Source organism: Sinocyclocheilus rhinocerous, unplaced genomic scaffold (genome assembly GCF_001515625.1).
Source record: "Sinocyclocheilus rhinocerous isolate Xijiao unplaced genomic scaffold, SAMN03320098_v1.1 scaffold7341, whole genome shotgun sequence".
Taxonomy (NCBI): Eukaryota; Metazoa; Chordata; class Actinopteri; order Cypriniformes; family Cyprinidae; genus Sinocyclocheilus; species Sinocyclocheilus rhinocerous.
The window spans coordinates 9,757-26,945 of NW_015642115.1; the positions used below are offsets into that span (position 1 = coordinate 9,757).

Here is a 17,189-nt window from a genome sequence, read left to right on the forward strand (position 1 = left end):
ATTTATTATCTCCGCGAGTGATCGCAGTTTGAGTATAGTTCTGTGTAAATGCATAGATAAACTGCGCTGTCAGCAGGCATTTCATAATCTAGAACGACAAAAACATTATTAGTAATTCTGATATAACATGCCAGTTGAGAAATGCAATAAAATACGATGTTTTGTTTGTTATATTTCAATATTCCAGAGAATATTATTCAGTGAATTAACATTATCCAGTGAATTATTCTTCACTCTTTAGCCTATTAAACAGCTTATAAACCTACTAAAACTGTAGTTTAAAATGAAGTTGATATGACTCCTTTCCTTTATTTATTTTCAGTCTTGCTGTATTTGTCGATCATATTTGTGTTGTCTACATACTGTGGTCCATTTATTATTTTTTTAAGGGATGAGGAAAAGAGATTCAGACGTTGCTTCCCTCTAAAGCAGTCGCTCAAGTGTATGATATATTTTTCATAGTTTGCAATTGTAAGTCACTGTGAGTAAAAAAAAAAAAAACTATTTAATAAATCATCTTTACAAGCACCTCAGTGTCAGCCGTTTAAACTCGCCTTCGGGTCAGACGAGAATCTGCGGTGAACTATGAAGCAAGACTGAATCAAACTCAGTAATGTCAGGACAAAACAACACCTGAACATAATGGGAAAACGGTTAACACAAACCACAAAGTGCAAAAATCTCTACTTCCTTCTCCTGATTTCTACTGCCAAGCTTGATTATGTTCGGTCTAGTCTATATTTAAAACTGCCAGCAGGCAGAACCGTGTTTGTGTGTGCATATGTGTGTCCTTATCGTGGTAATCTCAAATGGGGTGGACTAACTTTAGCTTTGTATTTTGGGGAACCGGGGCTCCACTCTCTCTACGGTGCCTTTGACCTGGGCTGTGTTTTTGCTGGCCAGCCAGCGGTACACCCTCCCCTTTTTCCTGATGACCAGCCTAAGCAAAACCACCCTTTACACATTTATCTCATTTTTGTAGACCGCAGGAGACAAAATTTAGTTGCTTCACTGGAAATATCCAGCCCTACTTGACATTAGGGGTGTCTAAATTACTTGATTGGTAGCAAACAAACACATCATGCAAGTAATTGTAACACCTTGTTTGTGGTTTTGCAATTAGTATTTTCATGGAATTTTAGAATTCATTATGGACACCTAAAATTAAGTTGGGAGGAAAAAGTACCTTCCTGAGAATTTTTGAGAATTGGCTACGCTGACATGGCTTGGACAAGCGAATAACTATGCTAATGTGAATAGGGTCTCTGTGTGTAGATTTGAGGAGTAATGACCTGTGTGGGGCTCAAGCTAGAGTGTGAAATGAAGCAGTTCAAAGATGTTGACCCTGTTACACACGAGATCTTAAATCTCCATTGCCCCGGCACTCTGTTATACTAATGACAAAATTACTGTAGCTAACATATACGCTTTCTGTGAAAGAACCATTGTTTTGAAACTCTTGACAGTGACACTAGTCAAATGAATGCAGTACCAAATAATAAAAACTAATCCGAACTGAATACTATAGGGATAGTTCACCCATAAATAACAAAAATCTTTATTTTGTGGAAGAAGATATTTTGAAGAACTGCTTTTGTCAGTTCACTGAGTCACAACATTGGACTCCACTGACTTTCACTGTATGTACACATTCAAATTGACAGAATTTTCATTCAAGGGTGAACAATCCCTTTTAAATTTTGTAGAAGCTGTGAAATTACAGTCTGTCATGGTGTAAATAAAACAGTTTACATTTTTTATAAAAAAAAAAAGACATTAAATACAAATTATATTTGAACAAAAACATTTCCTTTCTTGAAGAAAGTGATAGCTGTATAATTTCTAGTTTAGTAACATAAAAAGCTTTTTAAAGAATCAAAATTTTAAATGAAAAAAACAAAAACAAAACAATTACCCGTGAACGGAGGGATCTTTAAAAGTGACTTGCGGGCAAGAGACCCTGGCATTGCACAGAATGAGGGTGGCAAGCTTTCTTGAAGATCAACTAGCTTGAACATTGACTTTGATGTTCTTTGAAACAAGCTTGGCCTCAGCTTTACTTATTCTTAGCGTTCACTTTACTTTACTTTAGCTTAGTTTAGCTTAGGTTAGCTAAAGTTAAGCTTAGATTTAGCTTAATTCATACCATAGATGGCCTACATAACCTGAAGATTCAAACTAGAGAGTTTTTACACAAAACGATTCGAGGACAGCATCTTTGCTAAGCTAACAAAAGACACATTGTACTCCGCTCTGTAGATAAACAACAAATCTAAAACAAAACAAAAGACTTTAGTGATTATATTCCCAAAAATATGCTGAGTTCTATGTTTCACTACTGTGCAATCAACGGGTCATTGAATTGTTCTCAAAGACAGTTTGGATCAGCTTATATTTCTTTCTTGGATAAATAATCTTTTTAGCATAAAGTTCACATGCCTCTTTAGACATTTAGCTGGCCTGAAACAAAATATCTATTCATATAAAAATGGTTTACAAGTCATAATTAAAAGCTAAGGAAGGGCTAATAGCTTAGCATACTTCTCTTTCCCCATAATCAAGTCAGATAAGGTGTAGCACCAAACATTTTTGTTTGTCTTTTGTTTAGCTGTTTGGGAAAGGGGTGAGCTTTTTGTCGATGCTATGCTAATAAGCTAACGTGTGGGCTACCTCTCTGGCACCCTCCACCTTTCAAGTCTTTTCTCAGGAGGTCAGTTTTGAGACAACAACACAAGCCCTGGTTATCCTGTAGCTTTCCTACTGGGATTGATATTGATGTTTAGAGAGACAGGGTGAAAAAAACCTGCGACACATTTTCACACGGGTTTTGTTAAGGCATCGATTTCACAAACTGCCATAGCTACGCTGATTTCGCAGCGGTAATTCAGGGCACTGTAGCGTTACGGTTACATTCAAACCCATAAACAAGACGTCGCGCAAGATACATGCTTTCAGCAAACATTTAGAAATGTGATAGACAATGATAGTCAGCGACTGGAGCAACAATCTTATATTCAAAGTGCTTCATGATGTTTTGAAGGTGAGATAATGTCCACGTGGAGCATATCAATGCTATCCTGATGACACAAGCTAACAGCTCTGTGTCCAATATAAGATATACTTTTTTTTTTTAAAAAGGGTGTTCATCTAAGTATGTCCTGGTATAGAATCGTTTACAATTGGTCGAATAGTTTTATTTATCTGTTGGCCGTAGTAACAGGCTGGAGTATGTGTTCAGGAGAGGCCAAAGTGCATGAAGTGCTTGTGCTTCAGATGGAGTCTATGGCTAGAGCTGCCTAGTGCCACTGAGCATGCCCAGTTTAAACGACCCTACACCAGGAGGGCAGAAACAGGAAGTGGAACTAAGAGAGAGCCGCTGGCAGAGAGCGATACACGCTGCAGTAGAATAGAGAGACGGAACAAGTACACAACGTCCCTCACATACACAAGAGTACATATGCTCAGACTTAGCGTGCTGTTACGAGTTAAAATTTGCTTGTACTTTTGATTTTGTTCACACTTCCCTCTCAAGATACACTCCAAAACTGAAGACATGACACTCTCTCTGTCTCCTCTCATTCTCCCCATGCACTCTCCTGAAGTGTAAAGTGAGTTGCTGGTCACGTGAGTCCATGCCTCAGCATACAAGTGGGAGGTCAGCTTTGGGACAGCACTTTTGAATTTGTATTCATGCAGTTCTTCAGGGGAGATATCCCTCTTTGTCTCCCTGTTTCCACCGCTCTGCCTCTCCCTCCCCTTCACTTTGTCTCCGTGTTAATACAGTGGACTTTCTCCTTTCCGTCATAGCCGGGTATGGGTTGTCCGTACTTGTCCACGCACCAGCAGTAACCTCTTCTGCGCCCTTTGGATGGACGGCACTGCGGGGAGAGTGGGTGAGACAGGAAGAGAAATGCATAACCATATGATATTTGGACAGGTATATGCAACAGACAACATGCTCCAAATGGAAGAGACAGTGTCATAAACACATATTTCTCATCGCATCGCACTTGGGTGAGAGAGAGTAACACGAATACTAGAGCCAGAGAGAGAAAGAGGGAGAGAGATTGGGGTAAAGGAATGCCAGAGAGAATTCAAGGGGAAGTATGTAAGGAATAGAGGGACAGAGCAAGTGAAATCTGTTGAAATATTAATATATACATACAGTACACACAATATACATCCTCTTTTGTAATTTGTAACTTTTAGATTTGTTGCCATTTACAGTATCATGTGCTGATAAATTCACAATTTGCCTGAAATTATAGAAAAGAAGATCGATTTACTGTGTATTTATTCTTAATGATGATAAATTACCTCACATATCACATTACATTACAGAAGCTAAAAATGTTCATATTAAACATTTCCCTTTCTTTGTGTTTTCAGTTAGCTTTTGGTTAGCAAGCTACCAGCTTTTTCCACATTTTTACATGTACACTAGCGTGCACGTAAAAAAATGTGTACATACATTTCATCATCAGTATAGTACTCACTTGAATTTTCTTTATAACAATAGAACAAGAGACGGAAAAACAATAGCATTAGAAACAAACTACTGGAAACATCAACAACAAATGACTGCGTTGCAAGCACTTGTGTGAGAGAATCCATTTTAAACAAGTTCATAGACATTTTTATTGCTCATAACTTCTGGAAAGAAATAGCGCAAACACTGGACAAGGATGAAATACGCATATGCTAAGTGTTTGCATCAAAACTTTGATATACAAAGTATACTTTGGGCTTTAGTCTACTAGCTTAGCACTAGTAATAGATAGTTAAGAAAAGCTCTTTTAATTAGCTACAACAAGATATTCTTAGTTGTGATGAGCACTTCTGTGTATGTGCTATCTGATATGGATCCCTCAAGCAGCCTGATTGTCTTAATTTTAAATAGTTTTCTAAAAGTACCTTTAAAAAATGAATAGGCTATAACTTTAAATGTTTTATCAACACAATAACTAAGAATGAATGTCATGATGAATATCAAAATATATATCTCATGACTGAGTGTATTTATTTCTCTCGTGCTCGTCTTTCTCTCCTTTGGCAGTGAGTTGGAGACATGTGCTAGTCAAACATCACATCTAAGTTGGAAGAATGCATGCCTGCCATTCACAGTGAGTGTGTTTATGTGTTTATGAGAAATAGAAAAATCAGTGTATCAAACAAACTGTCTTCTGTGGTTCTGGGGAATTTAATGGACACAGTGAGGTATACACACATACAGTACTGTAAAACGATCTGCAGTGTGTACTTCCTTTGTTTGCATTTGCTGATTGTTTGCATGCAAGTTTTGACAACTTGTGAATATCAAAATTCACAAAAATACACATAAACACACACAACCCAGTTGTGCTTTTATGAGAGGCTTAAATGTCTCTCATGTCAGCCTGCTGCTGATGAAATTGTGATTTTGCGTTCATAAAAACAGTTGAAAGTGAGAAGTTAAATTTGACCAAGCTAAAATATTTGCCATGGACTGTTAAAGAGCTTCTAGGACTATTTTAGGAAACTGGCATCAACTCAAAGTCATCTGGAGCTTATTATACTACACAGGCAAAACAAACACACACATATACACACAAACAAACATGCACACCCACCCACACACATCCTCGGGTGGTACATTCATTAGTGAAAATCTATTCTTTCAGACACAAGGGAAAAGAAGGAGGTAACAAACAAAAAAGAAAGAAAGAAGAAAAGAAAGATAAACACACATTGTATGAAGAAGGAGTGGATGAGTCAGAGAGAAAGAGAGAGAGAAAGAGATCAAAAGCAGTTTTATTGAAAGAGTACCAAATTAAAATACCTCAAGCAGAACAAGAGCAGTCTGGGAATGAAACCTGGCCTCTACAATGGGCTGCTTCAAATGTTACACTCATCCTTTCAATTTCAATTGTCTCCGCATCCACTCAATGTTTTTTGCTATAACAAATATTTGTATTTGCCTAAATAAGTAACATATCACTAGACTTTTTATTTGTTTGGCTATGAGTTTGCCTGAGTCTGAACCAAAGAGAAAGAATGAGTGTAAAGGAAGCCAGTGCTTAATTTGTAAATTAAGTCCCGGAACTAGGACTGGAATAAATAAATGGTATGAAATAAAAAAAAAATGTGCGTCACAATCCTCGCTTATAAACGTACATTAGATATAAAAGTGCCTTTCCTAATAATTAATGCATTACAGTTACCTTTTGTACTTTTTTAAATATTGCAAGTTATTGACCACGTTAACATTATACTTGCTTACTCATCAAACATATGGTCATTGCATCAATTTCTTGCAGGGACGTATGAGGTGGGGGATCCACTAAAATAGGTGCTGGATCCAATTCCAGAGGAGGTGGATCCGGATCCTGCTTGTTCCGGCACAAATTAAGCCCTGCAGGAAACTACTCAGTGCTGAGCTGCTATGTATTATGGGAATGTTCCATTCAAACTGTACAGGCACACAGGATGCTTTCTGTTTGATGTAAGAGGGACCAATAATGACTAAAGCAAAGTATTTCATTGTACTGCAGTGAGCTAACCAGGCAATAAAAGTGATATCTTTAATGTAAATCAAAGTTTTTGTCGCATCTGACGCAATGAGCAACAAGACAATTTGTTGAATGCACAATTTCTATTTATTTGCTTCCCCAGAGTGAAATCTCATTAGTCTCAAATCTTGCTCCACATCACAACATAGTGAATGTCTAGTTAAGACATGTTATAATACTCTAACTGGCATCCCATATGACCAGAGAGTCTAGTACATTACACATTACAATACTGTACATACCCTCAAAACACATAGTGGCATGATTGATGATTGATTACTGCATGTCTACGCATGTATGTGTGTATGTGTTTGTATCGGAGAAAGACAGAGAGGTATATGTAGGGTGCGGGGCACACCCCTGTTAGTGTGGCAATTTCTGGTGTTTGCAACACAACAGACCTGTGTGAATGTTAATGTCTATGTAAGAGAAGGAGAAACTGTGTGCATATCTGTGTAACTGTTATGTGTGTATGTATGTATATATATAAATATATATATATATATATATATACATACACAGTATATATATATATGTATAAATACACATATACATACAGTATACAGTATGTATGCATATGTGTGTGTGTGTGTGTGTGTGTCACAAAGCAAGCCTCAGTGAACGCTGGCCCATAATGATGCCCTTATGGGCAGCAGGATGGCGGAAGGGCATTAAAAGCAGCCACAGGGTAAACACAGACTCATAAAACACACAAACACACACACATACACAATATGTGAATGCAACAACTGCATGTGAATTAGAACGGTGGCTGTTTTCTTTGCCAGACTACGAGCAGTGTGTGCATGTGTGTTTGTGTCTGTTAGGTAGTATGTCGTTTGGGATAGATTCTGCCCCTGGAGTACATGATCATTATATAGTCATTTTGGTGCAACTGCAAGCACAGAGACTAGACAAATAACAAGTATGAATATATATCAACAGAGCCTTCAAGTCAAAATCAGAGGGAACTGATAGTCTGGGAAGAGCTATCTTGGAAAAGCATGTGTCTTTGCGAAATGTAGTATGAAATATGTGTATGTGTTTGGTGCATGGTTGACCATATCTGTGTATTGGTGTTTGAGTGAGAGCGTGTGCACCCTGGATCATTCCCAGCAATGCCTGGCATTCTCTTCTAGTCTCTCACCCCGCATCACTAAGATCCTATTCAGCATGAGAGCTTAAGTGGACTGCCTGGCCCTAGGAGAGCTAGGAAAGCCAGTGGATCAGGGGACCAAGCAATGCTCCAGCCTAGCGCAGAAGTACAGTAACCTGGGTGAGAGATGCGTCTGGATTGGGAAGGGTGGAGGGGGGTTGGCGGCACTGGGGCCGGCATGCCTGGCCTCCGCTAACACACTGAGCCAATTCATATACTCAAGGCTAAAATTAGCATGGATTGGACTCTGCTCTCCCCAGGAATGGCCTTCAGACACACATACCCCCACATACATATACAAACGCTCCCATTACAGATCTTATTCCGGGGAGTGTAGGGACCCCCAGGCATCAAGGACATCTACAGTTCACTTGTGTGAGTATGTATGCACAGGAGTTTGTGCAAGTTTATTTTTAATGCCAAAATAAAAATGAATGACTGCGATCTCAGGGTCGACCAAGACTCAGGCTTCAGCTCACCATGATGGAAGCAAAGGAATTTCAGCTGGAGTGAATTGGAGGGGAATCTGATCAGCTTGATCTTCATCAAGCACACTCTCATGTATGGACACAGCCTGTCATACAGATGTTCTTCTACTATTACCAGAGATCCAAGCACAGGGGTTTGATCTTACAAAACAAACTAGGATATATTTGTGCAAGCCAGATACAGGAGAGGATGTGGCATGGCTTGAATTTATTATGTTGTTTGCGCTCTAGTATACGGTTTGTATTTTGCTGGTTTGTTGTGATGTTTTATTAACAAGTTTCGGGAGGAGCGCGCACAGATAATTAACACGGCTGGTTCATCATCAGTAATCACACCATCTATCCAATCAGCTCAAGAGAGAACCTCTATAAATAATCAAAGCAGCCTTACCTCCATTATCTCCCGTCCTTAGCATCCTTAGCACCATGTCAGACATCGAGCTTTTCCCGGACGATAATGAATTCGACACCACGGGTCCTCCGGCGTCTTCAGTCGCCGTCCAGCACACCAGTGCTCCGCAGGACACCATAAGCGAGCCCGCGGCTGCAACTCGGGGCCGCCGGCCCTCCCGCGCCGCCATCGCGCATACCTCCAGGCACCGAGGCACGCCATCACCTGCGCCTTCAAGGCGTCAGCCACCTTCTCCAGCGTCCTCCTACGCCTCAGCCCTCTCCCCCGCCCCAGCTGCGGAGAAATGGACCGTGGCAGAACTACGCCAGGCGCTCGTCAGCTCCGGCGTCAGCGTCCCACGACGATCAGCCAAGGCAGATCTCCTCGCCCTCTATATTTCCCTCCAAACAGGGGCGCCTCCAACTTTCACTCCTCCATCCAGGGCCGCGGACAAAGCGAGCCAGGGCCGTAGTGTTCCATACTCTCGGCCCGAATTAACCACCACTCCTTCGAAGACGGGCTTCCGACCAGTAGGCCGCAGCAAAAAGCCTTCGGCAAGCCTGGGCCGCGCCCCGGATGCCGCCAGCCCCAGACCTCCTCCTCCATCCACCGAACGCCAGCTCGACGAAATGCCAGCTCCAGTCTCCACGAGCCGCCGCGTTAGCGTGAGCACGCCTCCGCTAGCGGCGCAGACCTACCCACAACCCTCGCCACACACCTCCCCGTACCCCCTCCCCTACCCATGGCCCGCAGCCCCACCATCCATCGCTAGCGTGAGCATGCCTCCGCTAATGGCGCAGGCTCCAACGCCCGCCATTTCTTCTCTTTTTCCTCCTTTACGCATAAACTTTACTCGGTTCATTATAAGTAAGTGTGAACTCGTGAAATGTCTCCTGCTGGCACTGTAAAACCAACTTCTAGACATTGATTAGTTGATTTGTTAACCTGTCACTGTCCTTTCTTTCAAACATGGATTTTAAATGGCCATGGGATAGTCATGTACAGCAGAGTACAGAGGGCAGGAACAGGATTGGAAAATGTCAAAGCCAGATTTGTTCTTACACTTACTGACAGAGCACGAGAACGGTCGCCAAAACTTTATTTGTTACAGGTGCCACTATGAATCTCTCTTAGGTCCTCATGCAAACCATCTGCAAGACCCTTGTCTCTTTCCTTAAGGGTTTGCTGAGACCTGAATCTTCGTTCTGAGATCTTAGCCCTAGAGCACAGCCTGTTTTCTCCAAAAACCCAGGGTCCCTTCAATGGGTTACATGTTCAATGGAACCACATGCTATTAAGCATGTGTGCGGGTATACGTGCACATATCAGTGCACTCCAGTGCACAGAGGTAGGCTCCATACTCTGTAGATTCAGCATGAAGCAGCTCCTAAGCAACATGTGTTTCACATTGATTCCAAATCTCATCCTCTTTTTGAAACCTTTCCATCTCTATCTCTCCTTTTCACAGTAACCACAGTGTTGTCATTAGGCCTTCGGGGTCACTGTGTCAGAGTGGTTTTCCATTTTGAAAAAAACAACAAATAATCCCCAAATTCACCCAAACTCATTAGGGCCATTCAGACAAGGCCCTTTGACTCATGTTCTTAATAGGGGGTTGCGGGTGACTCACAAATTTCCGAGAATTGCATTTGCCCCCACCAACTACCTTGTTCAGACTCAGTCATGCACCCAGCCAATTGAGGAAACAACAGATACTTTCAAGAACCAGCATGCACATATAAGTAGGCCCCCACCCAGTTTCCAATATTGTTGTGACAGTTGCCATGACAGTTACTTATCGTCTTGTACATGAATGGTGGTAGAATAATAGTTTGAGAAACTGGGCTGATTACAGGTTACATATTTGATCCCAGGTAAGGATGGCCTAAAAATAGGATCCCTATTTCCCCCTTGAGCAAGGTACTTAGCCACATGGGGGATAGGCCCTATAATTGGTGCAAAGTAAGTGGCTTTAAATAAAAAGCATCTGCAAAAGATAAGTCAAGGCACTTGGGTAAAAGGTAATTACCTGTTTTTTCTTGTAGAAACCCTTTTGGTCACAGTTTGGAATGCGGAAGCCTCTTGGGTTCAGCACATTTGAGATCTTTAAAATCTTCATAACACTCTCCATCTCCCGACGACACGGGCCCTGTACAAACACACACATAGAACCCAGAATTACAGGAAATATCCTACTTACAAACATGTCAGAAGATTCGAGACACAAACAAAATGGGAATAGAATGTACTCCACTTCAATACATGCTTTGTCTTAAAAATGCATGTTGTTGGAAGAACAGTGAGTACTTACATATTCAGTTTCTCTCTTTGACTCCAGGCTGAAGTTGTGAATATCTGTATGAACCCCACTGGAAACTTGTTCCCCTTTAAAGATCTGACTTTTCTTGATTTGTTCTTTTTTGATCATCTCCTCTTTGGGGTGCAGCATTGGATCTATGGGCTCTATTGCCGTCCTCGGCCCTCCCTGCGTGTCCCCGGAAACAATTGTTGTGTCCTGGACTGTCTCAACTCCCCCCGCGCCTGTTGCCCTGGTATCATTAGAGACATGTTCCTCTCCTTCCTCCTCAGGGTTATCTGAATCAAAAGAGAAGTGTATTAATAAACAAGTACAATCTGGCAATTAACAAAAGCAGCATTTGTACAACGGCATCTGTTCGCATTAAACAGAATAGCACAAGAGGTCCAATCCTGCTCCTGGTGGGCCAATGTCCTGTAGAGTTTAACTCAGTACTGCCCCAACATACTTGCCTAGAAATGTCTAGTAATCCTGAAGACCTTGATTAACTGGTTTAGGTGTGTTTAATGAGTATTGGTCTAAACTCTGCAGGATAGCGGCCTTCGAGAAGCAGGATTGGACAGTCCTGGTATTGCATAAACCTAAACATCTAATGACATACAGTAGTTCAATGATGACGTCAATTTATAGGCCATTCCAGATGGCTAATTCGCCATCAGTTCCCTTGGGAATTTCTCATGGGTTGGGGTTTTAGCATAGTAGTTTTCGATTTATGAGTAAGGTTTAATGTGGCTAACACTTCTTGAAAAGACTTACTGAGTCATACCTAAATCCAGAATGTTGCAGTTGTTGTGTTTATTTAAAATGTAAGTTGCTACATAAAGACTACAATGGTTGTCCGATTCGTCAACCCTGTGGTAATTGTAGTCGTTATTTAGCAACATTTATTTGATCAGTTCTGAGCTATGACTGTGTAATTTATGCAGTAGAACAAAATGTGAAAGTCTCTGCAAGTAATGTTTACCACAGGCCTTATTTCACTCAGAAATCGAAAAACCGCTATTCTAAAAAAATATCGGAAATTCCAGAGGGAACCCATGGTTAGAAAATGCAAATTCTCTTCCAGCTTTTTGGACTACAGACTGAACAGCTCTATTCTAATGTTTTTTACTTGCTTTTACAAGCAAACATTTACACTATAAAGTGTAAATGCTCATATGAAAGACAGAGAAAAAAGTAGCAGAAGAGAAAGCGATATAGAGAGGGGGGATGGGGAAGCAGAGGAGTGAGAGTATTTATAGTGCACCAAGATACAATCGTTATAGGCAGAGGACAGACCACCTGACCCGAAACCCAGAAACCAAATACAGCTACAGGATGGAGTGTTTGCCTGCCTTCACTAACATGGTTCGGTAGGATGGTCTAACCAACAAACATCACATGCTTTCCTCTCTGTGTCCAGCTGAAGCTTTGCTGTGGGTGCTCACAAAATCTATTCAATGCAAATGTGGTTTCATTGTGGTTTAAATGTCCTTTCCTCTCATTCCACACCATTCCTCAATATGTGAACCCTATACTTAACCTACTAAATAACATTCAGATGTATTATTAGTGCATTTGTATCAACATCCCTATTTCACTTAATTATTATTTACTTTTAACTACTAGACTCATTATAAGAAAAGTTCAACCTCTGTCATCATCTACTCATCCTCATGTCATTAAAAACAAGTGTGATTTTGCAACTCAAAAGGAGTTGAGGAAAATGTTAAGGCTGCTCTTTTCCATACAATGAAAGTAGATGGTTAACAGTGATCACATTTAAAAATGTAATTACACTTTGTGTGATGTTTTAGGATGTTCAGACAGCATATGCAAGAACATCTTTGCTTGCGTACAGTAGAAAACAAAGCACACTCATATACAGTTTCCATTGGTTCTCATATATACTGTATCATGAAGGTGCAAAGTTGGAATGTGCAGAAACATGAAGAGGATTTGAAAGCTTTTTTAAAGCGAATAGTGGTTCTATTCACTTTTAAAAAGTTAAAAGTAGTTCTGTTCCTCCCAGACAATATTTGTAGGCCTTTTTGTGCACTAACACCATGTCTACACCGGATGCGACAGTTGAAGTCTGTCTACACTGGACACAACAAAGCGGCCATTGCAAATCATTAGAATTTTGTGTCAGTATGTCATAAATAGAACAAGGCAGCAGTTTACTGTAGGGGATGTGTCGTGTCGCGCCGTATCCAGTGTAGACAGCATCACTGATTATAATGGGTTCTATAGTATTTTGTCGCGTTGCACCACACCGCTCGCGTCCGGAGTTGACATGGTGTTAAATCATATAGACTACTTTTATGGTGCCCTTTTGAAGCATGACCGTGTCCAGTCACCAACCAGTCCTTTTATGGAAAAGAGCAGCTTGGACATTCTTCTGGGTACCGTGGGGTTTAGAAATGTTTTGAGCAAGGATACAGTAAGTAGATGTTGATGCAAATTCCCTTTCATTTTCCCAGACAAAATATTTGCTCTTGTATGTCACTTTGATAAGAAAACCTCTGCCAATAAGCTAAATGTAGAGAGCTTGTCGCCGACACTGATTTTGTAGGAAAACTTCACTCTTTTAAATGTGCCTTTGAGCAGCCATTTATAGTGGACAAAATGTAAGCACTTGAGACATGATGTCCCAAATTGCACTCTAATTTCTGTTTTTACTAACCGCATGGTAATTTGTCAAATGCAAGCAAAAGCAGCTGACCAGTAAAGGGTCCAGCGAGGAGTGCATTTGTCAGCTTCAACAAATGCCTGGCGAGAGCGCTGGGCGAAGATGAATTATGGCATTGTTTAAACATGCTGTCCTCTTGGGGTTTTACAGCTCTTGTCTGTTGAATAAATATTCAGTCTCTGGCCGTACAAAACAAAGCAGAGCTCTCGCAGGAATGAGAGACTAATAAACAGCTGGAGCAGAAGAGAAAGAGATATTTAGAAAGAAAGACAAACAAAACGGGCCATTAAATATGGAAAGTGAGACACAAAAACTGGGAGAGAGGGTGGTGGGACAGAACTGGCATCGAGAGATAGATGAAGGTGCACAAGTCAGAGAGATCTGAATATTGTGAAGAACTGTAGAGATGGTGGACAGAGTTCAGCAGGGTGGAAGAGTTAAGTGAAAACAGATTTTCCATGTGAGTGTATATGAGTAAGTGCGCACTTGTGGCACACCAAACACTCCTCTGTAGCCATGGAAGCTGCTCTCCAAACCAGAATTAAACTATGCCTTCATTAACGATGACATAACATCAGCAACAACAACAGCAACTTCTGCAACATAACAACTCGAACAAGGTAAGTAATTGTAATGACCGCATATAATATATAATGATGGTTAACAACATGTGCGACATGTTGCAGCCTGCTTCCATTGCATGACCCACCGTACCTCTCACATAAACAAATCCAGGACAGAGGAAGAGAATGGAGGGCCATCTAATTCAGGAAATTGAAAAACATCAATATTTAACCCCAGTGTAAACTTTTAGAACTTTCCAGGACTTTTCCCTGCACCTAGTGGCCTGTTTTGAGTCACTCAACCTCATGTATTTGTTCAATCTCAAATGAGCAAACAATTTAGCATTTTGGCAAAATGGGCAGAATGTGAATGAGAGGGTGATACAGGCTCAGGGTTTTTCTTCTCGAAAGCAAAAATGAGTGACTGGGCACACGGCAGGTGAATTTCATTACCGAGGCTCGGGACAAGAGCGAATCCGCCTCTTCCGAGAAATCTGCACGATTAAGTATATAACTGCATACACACAAACAACGTCATAACTCATAACCTCATGATCTTTCATTCCTCTTGCTCCGCCACCATTCCCACCCAGAATCACGCTGGGCCACACTGCTACCAGACCAATCAAGCCCTGCACAAATATCATAATTCATGTGTGGCAGAGCCATGGGGTGGAGCCATGCACACCATGGCAATGAAGCCCTGCTCTCTGGTTGGCCAGAGTGTGTAATTACCATAAAGTGTGGTATGATGGGAAAGGAGCACTGAAAAGTAGCATGAGCTCAAATGAAAGGGCAGCGGAGGGAGAAAACATGAGGTAAGGCACTACTGTAAAACAGTTGGCGCCCCCAAACTGCTTTTTAAAAGTGACTCTGGTTCCTAACAATAGCCTTTGTGTGTGTGACAATGTCATGGTTGATTGCTTCAACACACCACTGCGGCTCTGTCAAATAACTAGAGAGGGTAAAAACAAATTCAGTCGGGTAGCTTGACGTCAGTTATGACCAAGAACACCACTTATTTTGGCTGTGCGGGTCAGCAGCCTTTCCTCTCTCAAGGAATTTACTTGGATGAATGTGTTGGCTAGGTGCAAGCTAATAAATGCGTATTAAGAGATGCACAATAAAATCTTCTGCACAGGTGGTGCTAGATCTATTCTCAGCTCGCTCACTAGGAAATGGTTTTGTTCGAATTTGGTTTTGTCAGATATGCCAAGGCCAAACATTTTCATTTCACTTGTTTCTTGACACTCTTTAACTGGAGAGCTCGGAGTTCCTGAGCCAGTAAACAGCTAGAGAGCATCATTCACAAAACGGTGATCTCCGCTCTTCTGCAGGAACTATATATAAACGAATGTGGCATTCTTAACGATTGGGTTGGTGAAGCCAAATTTGAGTGCACACACACAGATACACAGAGCTGTTTCTCTCTCCATCTCTGGCTCTCTCTTACACACACACATACACACACACCACACACAAAAAACGGCATAGAGAGGCTGCTGTAGCGCTGAACCTCAAGAACAACGGTGGTAGTGTGGGGCCGTCTCACGGTGGCTGGACTTCATGACGACTGCCTGTTACCGGAGGTCGCTGCGTCATGCCAGTGTTCAGAATCTCTGACCTACCTGCTCAGGATGACCTACCAGTAGTCATGTTTAAAAATACAATATCTCATCAGGCAGAAAATAACCTGTTGGGATGCATTACCAGCGTAATGTGATAAAAACATAAGCAGAACATGTTGTAATGCAGAAAATACATATCAGGATGTAAGCATGGGTAGCTGATCTTGTTTGTCTGGAGTAACCCACAACCCTAAAACCTTGTGCATATTGCATTTTGAGAGGTACATCCGAGTTTTAGAACAGCTATAAACCAGTGAAGACTGTTTGGAGATGCTATAGGCATACACTGGCATGAGTGCAGTGAAGCTGTGGGTATGTGCTGCATCTAATGAAATGTCAGTGAAAACGTTCCCCAGCACCCTACAGAGAGAGAAAGATCGGCCATGAGCGCAGCAGCATTATTAACCTGTGAACATATTAACCATGTTATGCACAGCAGAGTAAATTCGCACTGATACACAACTGAACACAGAGGCCATATACGCCCAACAGTGTGGATAGTGCCTTTTGGGATGTTTAAGACACCACACATACACAGGCTGTAAATTATGGGGGGTTTGGGTGTCTGACCTCACTAATTAAGGCTTCGCTGCTGAAAAAGTATATCCTAAAATAGTTACCTGGTCTCCCAGCCTAGCTAAGCTGGTCTTTATCATGTTGATCCAATACATTAGCCTGACCAAGCTTGGAGACCAGCTAAGACCATCTTTAACTGTTTTTATATATATATATATATTTGTTTTATTATTTATTATTATTATTATTTTTAAAGAAGACTGTTCTTTATAAATACATGTGTATACAGTATATGTTTATATGCTTACCTGTATGTATAAATGTTTACTAACATGTATTAAATGTTTACAACGTTTCAGTAACCAAAAAAAGTTAGATTACAAGTTAGTCAAAAATGCACTTCTGAATAAATCTCCTTCGCATTCAGAGGTAACCATAGCAACAGTAGGCTGCTTGAGTGTGTATCGGACCCCACATCTACGTAACCTAAGTGCGGTCATTATTTGTCATTTATTAAACATGTATAAAATCGCAAGTATATGACAAAAAGTTTTGTTTAAAGTTTAAACAAACTTTGGCGTTTGGGTGGCTATCCCCCTTAAAGCCATTGAATAAACAGCACACTGCGCATACACACAGTACACTAGCAGACGCTCACGCTGAGTGGTGAAATGACGGCTCCGTGCGCGCTTACCATGTCCGTGCGATGGATTGCCGCTGTGCTTTTCGTCCGATGCCTTCGCACACACGCCCCGACCCTCCAGCAGAGCCTGCAGAGGTTTGCTCTCCCCGGGGCGATATTGACAGCTCAGCCCGGTACCGCAGCGCCCTGTGTACACTCCGCACGCCTGGCCCTCGGTCAGCGGGCAAGTCATGTAGCAGCCACAGCCCGGTTCTTTTGCCGGCTCGGC

The 17,189-nt window shown here is 41.4% G+C and overlaps 1 protein-coding gene across 1 annotated transcript in view; it reads right to left on the reverse strand.

The window, feature by feature from the left end:
* Positions 1-1,781: 1,781 nt before the first annotated feature.
* LOC107755684 (insulin-like growth factor-binding protein 3) overlaps positions 1,782-17,189 on the reverse strand; it is a 16,019-nt gene continuing 611 nt past the window's right edge. The window contains exons 2-5 of the mRNA XM_016572571.1: positions 16,973-17,183; positions 10,895-11,178; positions 10,613-10,732; positions 1,782-3,878 (exon numbers count right to left, since the gene is read on the reverse strand). Coding sequence (XP_016428057.1) covers positions 3,759-3,878; positions 10,613-10,732; positions 10,895-11,178; positions 16,973-17,183 — 735 coding nt within the window. The 3' untranslated portion in view covers positions 1,782-3,758. The remainder of the gene's footprint in view (positions 3,879-10,612; positions 10,733-10,894; positions 11,179-16,972; positions 17,184-17,189) is intronic.